This window comes from Anopheles aquasalis, chromosome Y (assembly GCF_943734665.1).
Source record: "Anopheles aquasalis chromosome Y, idAnoAquaMG_Q_19, whole genome shotgun sequence".
NCBI classification, from domain to species: Eukaryota; Metazoa; Arthropoda; class Insecta; order Diptera; family Culicidae; genus Anopheles; species Anopheles aquasalis.
Window position 1 is genome coordinate 1689394 of NC_064879.1, and position 16436 is coordinate 1705829.

Here is a 16436-nt window from a genome sequence, read left to right on the forward strand (position 1 = left end):
GAAATCTGGTTGGTAGATACGTAAAAAATGATGCGAAAGCCTTTGGTGACCACGTTAAGTTAAATAAAAATGTTTATGAATGGCAAAAATACTTCCAGGATGGTTAGGACTATGTTGAACACAAAGAACGTCCTAGATGACCATCAACGTCAATTGACAAGGGTCACACACAACAAATAAAACATTTGGTATTGGAAAACCGTCGATTGGCAACTAGAGACCTTGCTGATGATATTGGCATACTCAGATAATTCGACAATTACATTTTGAAAAATGTGCGTTCGCTCAAACGCGTTAGAGCCCGACTGGTTCCGTTGGTACCAGCGACTAGCGTTGGTTCTCCGTGTCTTTTTCGTCAAAAACTCCAGTCATACCGTTCCAATATCACCGTACTCGCTTGATTTAGCACCATGTGGCTTCTGGCTATTAAAAAAGCTCAAAAAACCGCTCCACGGACACCGTTTTGAAACGATAGAATAGATTCAAGCGGCTACGAAGAAGGAACTGAAGGCCATTCCTTAAGACGACTTTTTCAAATGTTTCCAAAGCGAACGGATTCGCGCAAGTGCATTATATTGATAACGGCGGGGGGAGGCGATTATTTTGAAGGGGACAAAATAGATTTGGAGGAATAAATCAGACACTTTCAAAATAAATCTAAATTCACTTTACTTTCATGACACAGCAGTAGTTCACAAAGTTCACAGAAGACATTAATCTGTTTAAATGGAGCAAAATCCCGTATCAAACGGCTCACATGTTCGATTATCGCATTCCCAACCACCCGGCCCAGTGGGAGCCTATACCTCATCGTTCGAAATTTTGAATGTTCACCGCTTCAAATTCTCTCGCTCGCTGCTACACTCACGACCTTACGTAACGCCGTGTATCCGTCGTCCGGAAAAGCGCGACTTGGCGTTTTTGGCGGCCCTTTCGAAAGCTTCCAAACTGCGAAGTGTTTCGCCTGTGTGCGCGCGCGCTCCTATGGGTGTAGGTGCGATGAGTGGCACAAACGGGTGGAAGCTTTTTTGGGCACTATGTTCTCGCGTTCTCGCGTTCGGTGCCTGCCTGCGCCAGTCAGTCTGAGCGAGTCCTGTGGTGCAGTTCAGTGTTCAGCTCGGTCGCTTCTTGCTCGTACGCAGTGCGCCGTGCACCATTCCCGTGTGGTGGACGAAAGGCAGGGCGTGTGAACGGTCACCCGTTGTTGTCGGTGCGGCGTCGCGGAAAATGGTGCCAACGGAGCAAAGTCGGGCGCCTCGTAGAGCAAGGAGCCAACACTGGTAGCTCCGGTAGCTCCCCCACCCCCGGTGGGGGGTCCTGGTGCAACGCAGCAAAGAATCGAAGCAAAGAACGGTAGCTGCCAATTCCAATTGCAAAAGCCCTGTGCTCACCTCAAGGTGTAGCTTGAGGCGGAGGACAGGGTGTATGTGTGTGTACGCGTGCGTGCGTGAGTTGGTGTGTTAGGGGCTTTTCGTGCCGCTGATGCTGCTGATAATTCATATATCGATTTTCTGGCATGCAGGCCAGAAGTCACAGCACAGGCCCGAAAACTCGGTACCTCGGCTACTCCGTTCGGCCCCGTTCGCGGCGGTTCGATGTGTGTGGATCGTTGTTCGGACAAAACGGGGGCACACGGGGACAGACACTGCCAACCGTGCACATGTAGACATATATGTATACCACAATCGCGCGCTCCGGCTCCAGGAGGGCGTGATGGAGGCGCCTGGTCGATGGTCATTAGAGGGGGGGGGAGGGTGGTTTTTAATGCATACGTTATGCTTAATGCATACTCGCAACAGCAAAACACATAAAAACACAGGCAACAGGACATCCCGTTGTTGAAGAAAACATGTACAGTTTACTAACAACATGATTGACCTGAGTGCCGTCCGCCGTGTGGTTGTGTAGTAATGCGTAGTAAGCAGTAGTAGTCGAAGTAGTAGTAGTAGTAGTACCAGGAACGCACCGAGCGCGAACCTCGAATCGAAACCTCACCAAGCAGGCTCTGCAGACGTAGGTTCCGCGTCGTCTTCGTCGTCGTCGCCACTCACAATCAAACTTCTCACCTCAACGTGTCAACGTGGGTCTTGTGTGAGAGAGAGAGAGGGGCGCGTGCCAGGCCAAGGGGCGAGCGAGCCTGGCCGCGGTAACGTTCCAATGTTTATGTGTCTTGAGTGATTTACATTAGCGGCCACTCTGGCGGGGTTCTAACTTGGTATACTAATGTCAGCGTCAGCATCAGCAACCCCGTGGGACCCGCTGCGACCTCCAGCGGCGACCTCCTAATAGCCTACCATCACCAACATCGGCTCATCGCCATCCTCCATCACCATCAACCCGCTTTGGATGGATCGAGTGGAATGGAGATTGCAGAATCGCATCGAATAAGAATTCGAAATGCGTTCGTGCGCTGAAGGAGCTGATAGGGATTGGGATAGGGAAGGAAGAAGACCAGGAAACGGGGTGGGGGGGGGGGGGGGGGGCGGTGAGAGGAGGAAGCAAGTGAGTGAGCATAAAGTGGCACAGGCTATAGATATCTATTAGCGGTACAGTGCGAGTGGCCGTAATGCATTGTAGCAGCAACAGAACGCCCGTCTTCGACCTCTCCTTTCCTCTTTGCTGCACACCAACACACGTGGCGGTGCACTTCTGGTGCCAGTGCCCTGCCTCGAGCGCACTTAATCCCCTCTACCCACCCTCTCGCCACGGGAATGTTCTGTGCGAAACCCACGGCTAAATCGATACTGTGCCAGCAACGTGCAACGAGACGACGTATTTTGCTAGAATCTGCGAAAGTGGGAAGTGCAATTCTAAGTGCTTGTGTTTTTTTTTTTTTTTTACAACGTGGTCCCTTCATGCTTTACATGCCCGTTAAACCATTTAATGACACCCTCCCCCCCCCCCCCCCCCCCCCCATTACACCAGTTGCATTAAGGGAGAATATAAAGCGGAGCGTGATGCTTTCAGCATTACATTGTACCAGTTCCAGGATAATGAAGCACCAAGCACATCACTGACGTACTATGTCGCCCCTGGCGGTGTGTGTGTCTGTGTGTGAGTGTGTTTCTTTTTGGTAGAACATTCCCCGACCGACAGGCGAAGTGCCGCGTATGCCGTACACGTAGTAGTTAGTAGTTTAGCCAGGTGGGTAGTGGGGGTGTGGAGTGGATCTCATTTGAGCTGTTTTGTTCCCCACCAACCTCCATCTACCACGTCCATCCGTGCTGATCAGCTGTTCCGTCAGCCCGGGCGCGCCTGGAGCCCGTAGTTGGATTTTCCTCCGTGGTGTGCCTGCGTGCGTGCGTGCGTGCTTGTAGTGGTGGACATGGTGTATGCGAGTGTAGGTGTTGGTTTCGCGAGGTGGAGCCCGCGTGGCCGAAGGTTGTAGGTCAAGCGCCAAACAGTGAGAAGGTGTGGAGGCAGCGGGGTGTGGTGGCAGTGCGGTAGCCGATGGTGGTGGTGGTGGTGGTGGTGAAGATGGTGAACAGGACGAGGCAGGCGAGCACGATCGGGATGCTGCTGGTGCTGCTAACCGTACCGTGGGTGGCGGGCCGGTTCGGGACGGCGATGGCGGGCCATACGAGTGCAAGCGGCTCGCCGGATCCATCGCCAGGCCGGTCGCCCGGCCCACCGACCCTCCTACCACCGGCGTTTGGGGGCCCATCGTCCCCGGAGGACGAAACGGTCGCGCCAGCCATCCTCAGCCAGCTGCTCGCCTACGACGTCGGCGAAGGTGACGACGACGGTGGCGGTGGCGGTGGCGGTGGCGGTGGCGAGCAGGGCACAGAAGGCACCGCGGACGAGGAGAGCGTAGTGGCGGAGGACCGGACTTTCGTGGAGCAAGGAGGAACCGGTGAGGAAGAGAAGCCCGAGCAGGACCAGGAGCAGGAGTATGGGCGGGAAGACGATCAGCTGCTCGACTTCGACCAAGAGGAAGCAGACAGATTGGCAGAGGAGGAGGTGGAGGTGGAGGTGGAGGAGGAGGAGGAGGAGGAGGTGGAGGAAGAGGAGGAGCAGGAGGAGGGTGAAGAGCATGGACACGGTGGTGGTGGGGAGCACCAAGGCCGATTCGATTTCCCCGGCGACAACCCGTGTGCGTCCGCCATCTTGGACTACCTGGAATCGAGCGGGGGTGAGGGGCCGGGTGCTATACGGCGTGGCTCACCGGAGGACGGCACCGACCTACACATCGACGTGCGCCACGAACTGTTTGACACGCAGACCGGCATCGTACCGGGGCTCCTCTACCAAGGTAAGACCGTGCGGTAGTGGGTGTGGGGTAGGCAGGCAGGCAGGCAGGCAGGCCGGCTGCTGCTGCTGCTACTGCTATTGGGTGAATCCTTTGAATCGTTTATTGTTCAATGACTCTTACCAAACTAAACATACGGCTCGTTTATTCAAAGTATTGTCATTGTTCCATCTTTCTGGCAATTGTTCGAATTCCGTGTCGAAAGAAATTCCTCATCTTTTGAAGCTATCCGACTCAACAACCGATTTTCAATACACTTTATAATACAATTTATAAAGAGTACGGTGCTGGCGAAAACGTTTTTCGTTTTTGCAACCAAAACGGTTCACAGTTCAGTAAGAACAATGCCTTCGACGTGGTGTGTCTTTGAAAGATGTTTGTCTTTAACGTCGAAATCTCCGCCTGTAACCCTTTGAAGCCAGCATTAACAGTATTTTCTTAGTATTCGTAATGTGGTCATCATAAGCTTCAGACGAAACAGAAGAGAAGTTATACTATTTGAGGCGTTTAATGCATCGTATTTGTCGAATTCGGTTTGAATGTCGTAAAGAAAGGAATTGAAGTATGTGGCACGATAATGCGTCGTCTTATCGATTCACGCTTATCATTGATTTTTTGCATTTTCTTCGATAAAGCATTTCCAGTTATCACCTGATCTGGTACCATGTGACTCTTACCTATTCGGCAAACATCATTTGCTATTGCAAGGGAAAACGTTACGCTGACATTTTGGTCATTTAGATGGCTTGTACCGACCACCCAAACATCCTGTCACTTTAAGTGCAATAACTTTGTTTCCAGTGGACCAAATGACATGAAATTTTGACTGAAAGTCGCTCAAAGATGTACCTTTCAAACAAAAATAAGTACATTAATATGGTGCCACCAGAAATGTTGCTACTTTAAAACATATGGGACCTTGAACTTTACTTCAAACAAAAACAAAAAACAAAAAACTTACACTATATTTTAGCAAACAGTGGGTTTCAATGCACCCTCCTAATACTAACTGCTGCTGCCCCCCCTTTTCGGGGGGTCGTTTCCCTTCCCCTGCAGTGGAGGTGTGGCGCTCATCAACAGCCGAGATCCGGGACTTCTACATCGAATCCATCAAGGGCCAGGCCGGCCAAGGTGGACACGGATTCCGGTCGGCTGAGGTCCCGATCGGGCGTTTCGATATTGTGAGCGAGGGCAGCTACAAGCGGGCGGCCGACTACCACCGTCCACTGCTCGACGATGACGCCAGTGACGACGAAGACGAGGACGACGACGACGACGACACACCGGACTCCATACCGCGCAGTACGTGGATCGAGGACATGGAGCTAGACTGGTTGCAGCATGGTCACCACAACGGCAACGGCAAAGCGCCCGCCCGATCGCACCATGGCCGGCTGGTGTTCGGCGAGCCGGAGGTGGCACTAGACAGGGAAGTAGTGGAAGAGGGCGACGAAGGGTCGGATGAGGAGAGCGAAGCAACGGTCGGTCGGCAGCGGCAGAAGCGGCTATGGCGGTTACGACGTGACCACCTTCGCCGCCGTCGCCGGATACTAAAACGCACCATGGTCGGTGTCGGCCAACGTGCCCCGTCCGCCTGTCCGGACAATGTCTGGCGTCAGAACTTCATGGTGGACGAGCGGATGGTCGCGAACTGGTCCGTACCGCTCGTTCCCCAGCGGATAGTGCACGACGGCACTCCACTGACGAGCTCTAGCAACAGAACTGCTAGTCAGAGGCAGTCGCTGCAGCAGGAACATCAGCAGCAACTGCAGCAAGGCACTCTGCTGTTCTTCCGGTAAGTTCGCAGGACTGCTCCGGAGCACATTTAAACAAAACCAATACTGAAAGGTCATGAAGTCACCACAAACGTTAGAGAAATGTGTGAAATTGCATTTTTTTGCGATTTCTTTAAAATTTCATGAGTTCTTGGAAACAGTAACCAGTCGCTGGGTGGATATTTCCCATATCGCACATTCATTAGCGTGTGAGGCTGCACATAATTAACATCGGTATAAATTAGTCAGTCAACATTTGACACTGCTTAAGTGGCGCGAACTAAGGTTAATTCAGGGACTAAATATCAGTTGCGCCCGATTCGCGCATTTTTTTTTTTGTGAAGAAACCGTTCAACCTAATTTTTTAAAGTGTTTGCCATATTCAACTACTGCTTTTCAACAATATTTGTTTGTATTTTTGGACAAAGTGGACATGACAAAGTTATTAAACTTTAAAATAGGATACATCCTGATGGCGCAACCTGTAGTTGAAAAAGTTATGTTTTTTACGATTTTGCCTAAAACAGGAGTTTTACACAATTGTTTAAAAAACGGTATCCACAATTACAGTTACGAGGCTACATGGAACATAGTGCACAGATGATGTGGTCACATTTTCATATTGATCGGTCCAGTAGTTTTTATGTTACGATGAGCCCCGACTTTGAAAACGTTGGTTTTTGAGAAACACGCTCTAAAGAAGCGAGCGTCATATACTATGACTCATAATGATAGCCTCACCCTGTTTTTTTCGATCTTGCGCTTGAATAAAGCGTGCCAAAAATAATTAAAAATACTGTAAATGTTCCTTTCATCATTAAAAGACGTATGCCGTTTGAATTTTGAAAAAATATTAAAAATTGTGGATTTGGGAGCCAAAAATCCAAAACTGAGGTTTTTCATAATGATAGCCTCACCCTACTTGCTGAAAATAATATTTTTTCACGATGGTTTTGCTTCAAATATGGCAAATACGCGGTACTCAAAACTCTATATCTTTGTCTGTTTTTGCTCAATTGAGCCAAAAAATTTACACAATATTATTGAATGGATCAGCATTCACGGGAAAATGTAGCCTCCCCTAAAGCGGGTCACACATGCGCAAAGTTATTTATTCCAGGTTACTTTGATCTGTTCAGCAATTAGTTTTCAGATAATTTGAAAGTATGTTGCACAGCATGAATACGTTAAAGAAATCCGAGTATCATAGACCAATTGATGAATAATATTGCGCCTGTGTGACTCGCGATCGAGAAATACGGCGTGTTGCAAATTAAATGCCCATCTCTTGCCTCATTTTACTCAATAGCCAGGGGCGCTTCTAATTCCTATCGCTTCTTTTCTCCTTGCCCGTAGAGTACTGTACCGGACAATGACCAGTTACGCGGTGTATGAGCTCATCTACACGGTAGTGCTGTTGCAAGGTTAGTAGGAGAGAAAGAGATTGTGTGTGCGAGAGAGAAAGACAGAGAGAGAGAGAGAGAGAGAGAGAGAGAGAGCTTTTTTCTTTGTCATTCCAAACCCCATCTCACCTACTCTTATCATGTCGTTGTCACAGAGTGCCATCTGTTTCTGAGGCAATCGCACGGGTTGCTGTCATCGAGCCGGCTTCCGCTTGGCTACCAGGACTGCCGCGTTACATTCCCGATGCGTCCGTCGCCAGCTGGTAGTCCGGGTCGAGCGGACGAGCCACCCGGCTTGGTGGTGCAGCTAGACCGCCTCAACACGCCCTGCCGCAACGGTGGCTACCTCCAGTTTGTGCCAGCCGCGCGCGTCCTCAGTCCTGCCAGCGGTGGCACTAGTGGCACGGTATCCAGCAGCGAACCGGACGGCCTGCCACGACCCATATCACTGTGCGGCAAGCTGGAGGAGCTGGCGCCCGAGGAGCGCTCGTTTCACTTCCAGAACCACAGCAATACCACTCTGCGGGTGCACAATCAGCCGCTGTTTAGCTTCCACTACCGGCTGGTCGACTACTGCTACAACGTGACGCTACGCGACCGTGATGCCACCGTGCGGTTAAGGCCATCGGCTGCCGCAGCCCTCGATTGCTACTTTCGCATTCACTTACCATACGGGTATCGCGTGGCACTGCAGCTGCTGACCAATGCTTCCGTCAGCAGCGTCGGCGGCAACGAGGACGATGTCCGGCACGAGCCTATCACGCTGACACCACTAGCTGAGGCAGCGTCAGGAGCCGCCGAATCGACAACCGAAGTTGCTGGGTTTCACTGTCCAGATCCCGGAGGCGGTGGTGGCGGCGGTGGCGGTCTTCTAGTAGAATTATACGAGGCCGGGTTCCGTCGGTGGGTGCGATGCATCACTGGAAACACCTCGACGCCAATCACGCGCTACATGCTACTCTCGACCGGTAACCACATAGCGATTAAGGTGAGCAAACACCCGTCGACGATGGTGGGCAACGCAACGGTGACAACGACGACCACCACTACCGTTGCACCCTCACTAGTGATCGAGTACCAGGCGCACCCGGTCGCAGTGCTCACCTCACGTTGTGCCTTCGGTTGGCTAGCAATCGAGCAGCTCTGCATCGCGGCCATCGAGCGCCGGCTGCCTTGGCAAGCGGCCGAAGCCGAATGCAACCGCCTCGGGGGCCATCTGCTCTCGATACGCTCCAGCGATGATCAGCAGCTCATCGATCAGCTGCTGCTGCACAGGTAGAGTAGCAAAACGTTTGCGTTAAGACCACAAACCAAGTGGGCAAATTTTGAATGGTTGTTGTGTAAAAAAAAAAACTAAGACAGAGTCCATAGAAGGGTCAATTGTATTAGCTTACATAGCAAACACATTCTACACCTTTATCAGTTGCATTCTGCCCGTGATAGTGTGCAGAGTGGCTCTACTTCATTCTCACTTTTGTGAGTTCAAAGAATGGTAACCCACCTCGTCGAAAACGAACATCGTATGGCACTTCCGTGGACGCCGAAGACTCTCTGGTCCGGCTCCTTTAGAACAGGCGTCTCAAACTCCTGTTAGAATGCGGGCCGCCGAAGAAAGTGCCAACCAATCCGCGGGCCATTTCACCACATCATTTGGAGGTGCATGGTTCTATTAAATTGGCTTTGTTTTTTTTTTGGCCCGCGTGCCACGTGTTTGAAAGTCCTGCTATAGAAGGTCAGTGATGCTGTACGAGCTGATAATCAGTAGTTCCTTTTCTTATGCTCCGGACAGACCGTGAATTGGGAAATGCATGTTACTACAGTGGTAGACATTCGTTTAGCCGATCCCAGAGGTTCAGGAGTAAATCGGCAATCACATTCGTATGGATGTATAAATTCATGGTATCGACCTATTATTGTGTTGGTACATATGTGACTAGTGCGCATGTAAAATATGATTCAGATATGTGGGTATTTGAGATCACTGTGAGGCAAAATGTGAGCAAATGTCTTATTTCATCTTCGTTGCACATTCGTTTAACCGAAGTGCAAGAAAAACATAATATTTTGCATCGTTTTCGAACAAATGCATTTTTTGCGTTTGAAGCTCAATAGTAGAGCTAATCTAGATTATTTTAAGCTCTAGACATGCCCTTTTGTTTAACAGCCTGATTTTTTAAATGTTTCTTTAAAAAAAAGGGGTTAGAGTTAAGTGACTTACGGAAGTAATATGACAATTCATGAAATTCTGCAAGGTTTTCTGCTACTCTAATCGTTCCATTCGTTCAAATATTCATAGATAAGAGAAGTCCACGCATTATTTCTTTTGAAAAATATGTAATGGGGAAGTTATGCCTCCATTAAATGTGAACAAAATAGTGTCCTAACGGTAAAGAAAATGGATCTCACATGAAATAACCAATAATCAACTATCTTTTGGACAGATTACAAGAAAAATGGTTAAACCTAGTAATAATTAGACACATTTCATACAATATGGACCACAGAAAATAATGAAAATGGTGGAAAATTCGAAGCAAAACCATAATTTATTGATACCCATAAGGACAACCGGCTTTCTTACCATGATTTTAGTTAAATAATGGCAAAATGTAATATTTTTCAAAGCAAATAAGTATTCTTTTGACGATTTGGTTGGATAAAACCTTTATTGGTATGATTTCAGCCATAAGGAACCCACCATACCCCCCATTATTTTCCAAGCTAAATCTCGGTATTAACGGGTTGACGATGTATGTGACTTGCTCATCATGGGTAGTTTCCCAGTTGTTTAAGTTAAACGCAAATGGATTCAGTCATTTAAAATGAGCTTGTAAAAGGCGTTTTAATTCATCTCATTGAAACTAACGAGGTGTAAGACCTTATTTTTCAGTAAGATAACAAATGAACTCATTTTCGCCAACAACTGGATGCATGGTTTAAAGACAAAACCGTCCATTTTTTGCAAAAGATCGGCAAATTCAAAATATTTCGAGTTTATGTCGAGCATTGAAGACGAAAAATTGATAGGAAGCCCAATAAATCTTATCGGAACCCATGGCAAATTATAGTTTTGGATTTGTTAGAAAAGCAGACAGTTATAAAAAATACCAACTTGCACATTGCTTCGAAAAAACTATTGGAAAATGTGATTTTTAAGCAGTTCGGCTAAACGAATGTCTATGAGAAATTTTCATAAATTTTTCATGAATACTTAAACGTAAAGGTGACAAATCTTATTTTGGTGGTTTGAGTTTTAGAGATGTAGATATTTTGGTTTTTTACCCTGATGATCGATCGATCGATCGATCTTTCCTATCGAGTTATTTCGATTTTTATCACCATTCAAAAAATGTCCACTCATTAAAATGCATACGTTACCGCGCGTCTGAACGATGGGCGAGATGAGATGATTTGGAATATTTTACCCACCCTCGCTGGACCCCCTTGCAGCCCTGGCTACAAGGACAGCAACGCGTACTGGATCGGGGCAGCTGATCTGATCACCGAGGGTGACTTCCGGTGGAATGATAAGTTCCCGTTCGGTTACACCAGTGAGTATGCTCCAAAGGCCACTGATCAAGCCACCACCTTACACACCACCCCTTTTCGGAACCCCTTTCTTCTTGGGCGGTGCAGACTGGTTTCCGGGATGGGCTCACCAGGAGCACTACAACCGCCAGCCAAACGATGACGGGCTAAGCGGACAGGACTGCGTCGAGATACGGCGCCACTTCCAGGGTGCAGCGACCGGCGGTGGACCGTCACCCATCGGTAGCGGGAGTGCGGACACACTGACCAGCTCGTACATGTGGAACGATCGCAGCTGCGATGCGCACAATTACTTCCTTTGCGAGCGCCGCATCGAACAGGGTAAGCGCCCGAGTGACAATGTCGCCCGCGCCGACACTAACATCTCCATCCTTCACCTCCTTCTCCTTCTTCTCTTCATTCCCCCCCTCTTCTGCTCGCCAGAACCGGTGGAGCGGCTGGTGAACGAGGCCGAGTGTAACGTAACCGTGACACTGAGTGCCGAGCGATCGAAAGCAACCGTGTGGAGCCCGGGCTTCCCGCAGCTCTACCCGGACAGTGTCGATTGCTACACCTTCATCCTGGCACCGCCCGGTTATCGGGTGGTGCTCGACTTCGAGGAGATGGTGCTCGAGAACGAACCCTTGTAAGTGGAATACCTGGCCCAATCAAGTCGAGTGAGCAACCAGTCTGCCCCTTACTACTGCTGTCTGCCATTCCGGCCCGTACCGTCCCTTCCCCCTCTTTGCAGCTGTTCGTATGACTTTCTGCAACTAGTGGAACCGCCGGACAGCCGGACGGCCGGTCTTATCAAGTCCACCGGTACGGTGCAGTTCCGATCGAGAAACTCACGCCACAGCGGGCGCTACAGCATGCAACAGCAGCAGCAGCAGCAGCAGCAGCGGCGTAAGACGAAGGTCACCTCGCAGGGTCCTAGAGGGCATAGCAACAGTGCCGGTGGTGGCACGCAGGTTGACTACCAGCACCGGATACACTTTAACGTGAGCAACGTCGAGGTGCTGCAACCGAACGATGGGCGGTACGCGAGCAGTGTCCCGCTGCCCGAACCTGCCCTCGGTACGCCCCGCCGGATCTGTGGCGACTGGAGCTCCAAGCTGAAGCTGCTGCGCTACGTCACCCGTGGGCCGGCACTAGGGCTCCGCTTCGTGTCCGACTACTCCAACAACTTTGGCGGCTACAAGGCGAAAATTTCCATGGAAAATGGTAGGTAGCGGGGGTGTGCGGACGGGCTGACGGTGGGCGCTTGATCCCTTCCTCCATTTTCCAGAACTAGATATCCAGGGCTGGCCTCTCTCTCTCTCTCTCTCTCTCTCTCTCTCTCTCTTTCTCTTTCTCGCTCTCTTGCTCGCTGTCTCCATTCCTCTCATTGACTGGGCACAAGCGTTGCCTCCAAATTTAACTGACATGAAGTGTTACCTATGCAAAACACTATAACTTTTTTTAAAATTATTTTGTATTGGTGTCAAAGATAAATTTGTTTTAGAACGATCACAATTGCAGAATAAAGTCACTTTAGCTCGATGTGGCCACCTTTTGCCTTGGCTATAGGCTTCAAACGGTCCAAAAACGAGTAACATGCTGCACGAATGTGATCTTGCGGTATTTTGGCCCATGTGTCGCTTTCACTTTGACTCCAGGATTGATTAAAACAATTGGCGAGCGCACAACATTGATTGCGATGGGAAACTGCTGCGAGTGGCCGTACTTAGGCTCAATTTCTCGTATGAACCTTCGGTCAAGTAAACATGATCGGTTTGAGAGTTTATGGACGGATTAGTTGCGATTTTTTTCTCATCGGAGAACACAATGATTGAAAATTTGCCACGTTCGTGCAAGCGCAACAACTCCTTTGTTCGTTCGAACCGAACTTTTTTTGCTGCGGTGTAAGATCGTGTGCTTTTTGGAGGTTGTAAGGCTTAACCTTAAGCCAATTTTTCAATATGGGTTGCATACGATCCGGTGAAAGTTTCACATCTTTTGCGAGCTTATTTGCACTGCGACGCGGATTTTGTTGAATTCTGGCATTCCCTTCCGAATCATTTCTGGCGATATTTCGGTTTGTTTTGGTTCACTTCCATAGCGTTTTGTAACGCTATCAGTACCATTGTGTCAATTTATTGTGCGATAAACAATCATTTTATTCATTTTAAGGAAACTGAGCTGTCGAATAATAGCTGAAGGTTGTGATTTTCCACCCAAATAAACGCAATCACACTATTACCTTTGAATTACATCTCGATAAAACAAAAAAACTAAAACAGAGACGCAGAAATGCTTTCGGTGGCTTGTAAACAATGTACTGAACTAACATTAAAACAATTTTGGTGTCGATGTTATAAGCGGTTTGAATGATACACCAGTGTGAAGTTGGTGACACTTCATATTAGTAACCCTGCATGTAGGCGAAGGACGTTGACATCCGTTGAGCGACCTACCCAACCTAGGAGTCTGCCAAGCGCGTTTATATATGTGCGTGCGTAGTGCGTGTCTGTGTGTGTGTGTGTGTGTGTATCTTATGCGCAAATTAGTGCACATTCTTGTTTTCCTATCTCTGCTATCGCGTCATCTAACCAACACAAAACCTTCAACTGCGTAATTAGACTCCTCTACCAGTGTACCATGCTCTTTTACGTTGCTAGGCATGGTTAATTATGATAAAAATAGACTAATTTTTCAACATTTCTTGTGAAGAATTTCATACGGATGCGGTTTTCTCAAACCGAGTTCGTCGCTTGCGCGGGCAAGTCTTTTGTTTTGTTTGTCGGAAAAGTAACGTACTCATTAAAAAAAAAAAGATACAAAATTTGCCGATTTTTCATGGGCAAACAGTCAATCGCACAGCTGAAATTAAAAATGCAGCATCAATAATAGTTACCCATGAGTTATCAGACAAAATTTGAAAGCTCTATCAGTCGAACTTTAATCGTGATGGCGAAAAAAGCGAAGCAACTTCGTTCCTAGGTTTACGCATTTCAAAAACTGTATCCTGACGCGTCCAAAACGCGTATCCTGTCCGCGTCCATGGCCGTTCCAATATCTTCAAGATCTTGGAACTATTGCTTAACAATAAAAGCATTACAAGAAGGCATAGTTCTGAACGGCCGAAAACTCCAAAGGATGCTGATGACCGAGACCGAGGTACAAGCGGCTTCACAGCCTTCAAATAGTTAAGAAGTATCTGGAGGACATGGGCATACATGTCAGAAAGCGATAGTCCCGGCCACTAATTCCGGAGCGGCAAGTAATGTCGCAGCGACAGCGAGTGACCAAGATCATCAAGTAAATTTTTTTGGCTCATCACGATGTGCTGGTTTTAAATGAACACGATACCTATCTCATCCTGGATGACAAATTATTAGAAGGCACTTCATATTTTACTTCTTGCACGAAGAAAGTGAGCTCTAAAATGAAATTCACTCACATACCAAGTTCCTCAAGAAGGCCCTGCTGTGGCTAACAATCAGCTGCCCTTCTTTAACTCCGAACTGGTTGTGATCGGGAAAATTTATTATGCAAAGTGACTGCAGAAGGTTGCGTCAATCATCAAGGAACACTAACAGTACGAAGACCGGGGAATCTGATCAGAAACGATACTCGAAGCGATCGTTAGACGAAATAAAGCGGCTGAGATACCGAACTGATTGCGAACCCGCTCAACGTTCCCCAGCTGCTGCCAATCGTTCATTTCTGGGCTAACTTTAAACATAGGATCTATTGTAACATTTTTTATTTTTGCAAAAACGGAATTGCAAAGAGGAATTGATTGAAAAGGCGCAGAAATAGTTGAAAAACATGTGCACAAAAAAAGGTTTTCGACTGTCATGTCAAAATTACCGTCTAACATCCAGAATCTTGCTCGGAATGACGCTAAATTTTTTAACTATTAAACTGAAAAACTCCCTTTTCACATGCAATTTACAGAACTCAATTATCTGCTATAGTTTATTTTTGTCACCATTCAAAATTTGTCTCTTTTTTTTTTAGTGCATACGTTATCTAACTAGTTTTTTTTTTGTTGGCAATACCATAATAAATCACAACTTTTGATGAACAGTTGCTCGTATTGTGGTGAAAATATGTTTTTGAATCATACGTCCATGCACATCAAATTTAGAAAAGTGTGTCTGTAAAAAAATACTTTTTGCTGGGGCCCATCGTAGCCGTGTGATGCGTCGTAGTGATCTGAAATATGCAAACGTATGCCCATCCGTCCGTTCGTCCGCGTGTGTGAGTGTGTGTTTGTGTGTGTGCCTTTCAAATGATTGCTTTCTACTATCCGGGAGTCCCAGGCTGGTCAACAATGTCAGGGCTGTTCTGGAGTTCTGCGAGGTTTGTTCTGTTCTCTGCTCTGCTCTGCGCAGGGACATAACCAAAGGATTCGTTGTACTTATGGATCGCCTTGCAAAGTTCCCTCAACAATCGACTTAGCGCCCCTCCCCCCCCCCCCCCTCCAATCCAGCCACCACCATCCAACCCACTCACCATCCCATCTCAAATTGAGTAGCAGAGATTCCCAATACGAGATACACATTAAATACCTGTATTCAATATGCTTAGGAAGGCCGAGGGCACCTGGTAAGTGCAACTTGAACAACAACAACAAGAACCACAGCTACAAAGCCCACCCACCCAATTCCATCACGCCATCCTTGCCGCCTGCCGCATTGTCCATCGCCTATCGACTAGTGTGCTAGTTTTGAGTCTAGGGCGATCGCCAGCCAGCGACTATTTTGTATCGTATCCTCGGTAGAGCTTTGCGCGTTCTGCATTGTTTTGAGTTCGTCCTTCAAAGACCTGCGCTTCCCAACTCCCACTTCCCATGTTCCCGCATATCCCCTGGCAGCTCCTGGCAGCTGGGACGAAGGTCCTGGCGAACCTCGAGCATGGCAAGCTCGATCTAGGGACGTTGCGCTTGTAGTTGCGTTACTATTGGCCTGGTATTGTTTGAGCGTGTGCCTGCCTGTGCGTGCAATTGAAATGAGGTGTAGGCGTATGTCATCTAGCTGTTGTTGCTGCTGCTATTATCTTTACCACCTCACGTGCATGTGCATCACCTCTGGACGAAGTTAGTGTTGCTTTTTTGTTGCCCTTTCCGCAAATGCTGCCCGTTCTCGGAGTGTATGTGTATGTGTGTATGCGTGTGCTGTGTGTTTTTCGCCGCTTTCTTCATAATTATCTTGCGCGACTGCTAGCCAAAAATAAGAAACACCAACAAAACTCACCCCCCCATTGTCCTTGGGAGAGACAGCCGTGTTTTGGAAAGCAGCATTTGCATTGGTCACTACCTACCAGGTTGGGTTTTTGGTGGACGGTGTTCGCGGTCACGGTAGCCGTGTTTGTGCCAACCAGGAAGCAGCACCGAAACAAAGCCGAAGCTGAGTTGAGCGAGCGTCTGGGGTGATTTGGGCGAGTTTGCATCACACCGGGAAGCCGGGTAGACGTGACGTGAGGCAAACCCGC

General features: G+C 48.3%; 1 protein-coding gene across 1 annotated transcript in view; it reads left to right on the forward strand.

Moving 5' to 3' along the window:
- The first annotated feature begins 1178 nt into the window (after nt 1-1178).
- Nucleotides 1179-16436, forward strand: part of LOC126579711 (uncharacterized) — a 32817-nt gene continuing 17559 nt past the window's right edge. The window contains exons 1-10 of the mRNA XM_050243256.1: nt 1179-1353; nt 2968-3972; nt 4027-4252; nt 5306-6044; nt 7381-7448; nt 7583-8702; nt 10878-10978; nt 11064-11297; nt 11400-11601; nt 11707-12179. Coding sequence (XP_050099213.1) covers nt 3451-3972; nt 4027-4252; nt 5306-6044; nt 7381-7448; nt 7583-8702; nt 10878-10978; nt 11064-11297; nt 11400-11601; nt 11707-12179 — 3685 coding nt within the window. The 5' untranslated portion in view covers nt 1179-1353; nt 2968-3450. The remainder of the gene's footprint in view (nt 1354-2967; nt 3973-4026; nt 4253-5305; nt 6045-7380; nt 7449-7582; nt 8703-10877; nt 10979-11063; nt 11298-11399; nt 11602-11706; nt 12180-16436) is intronic.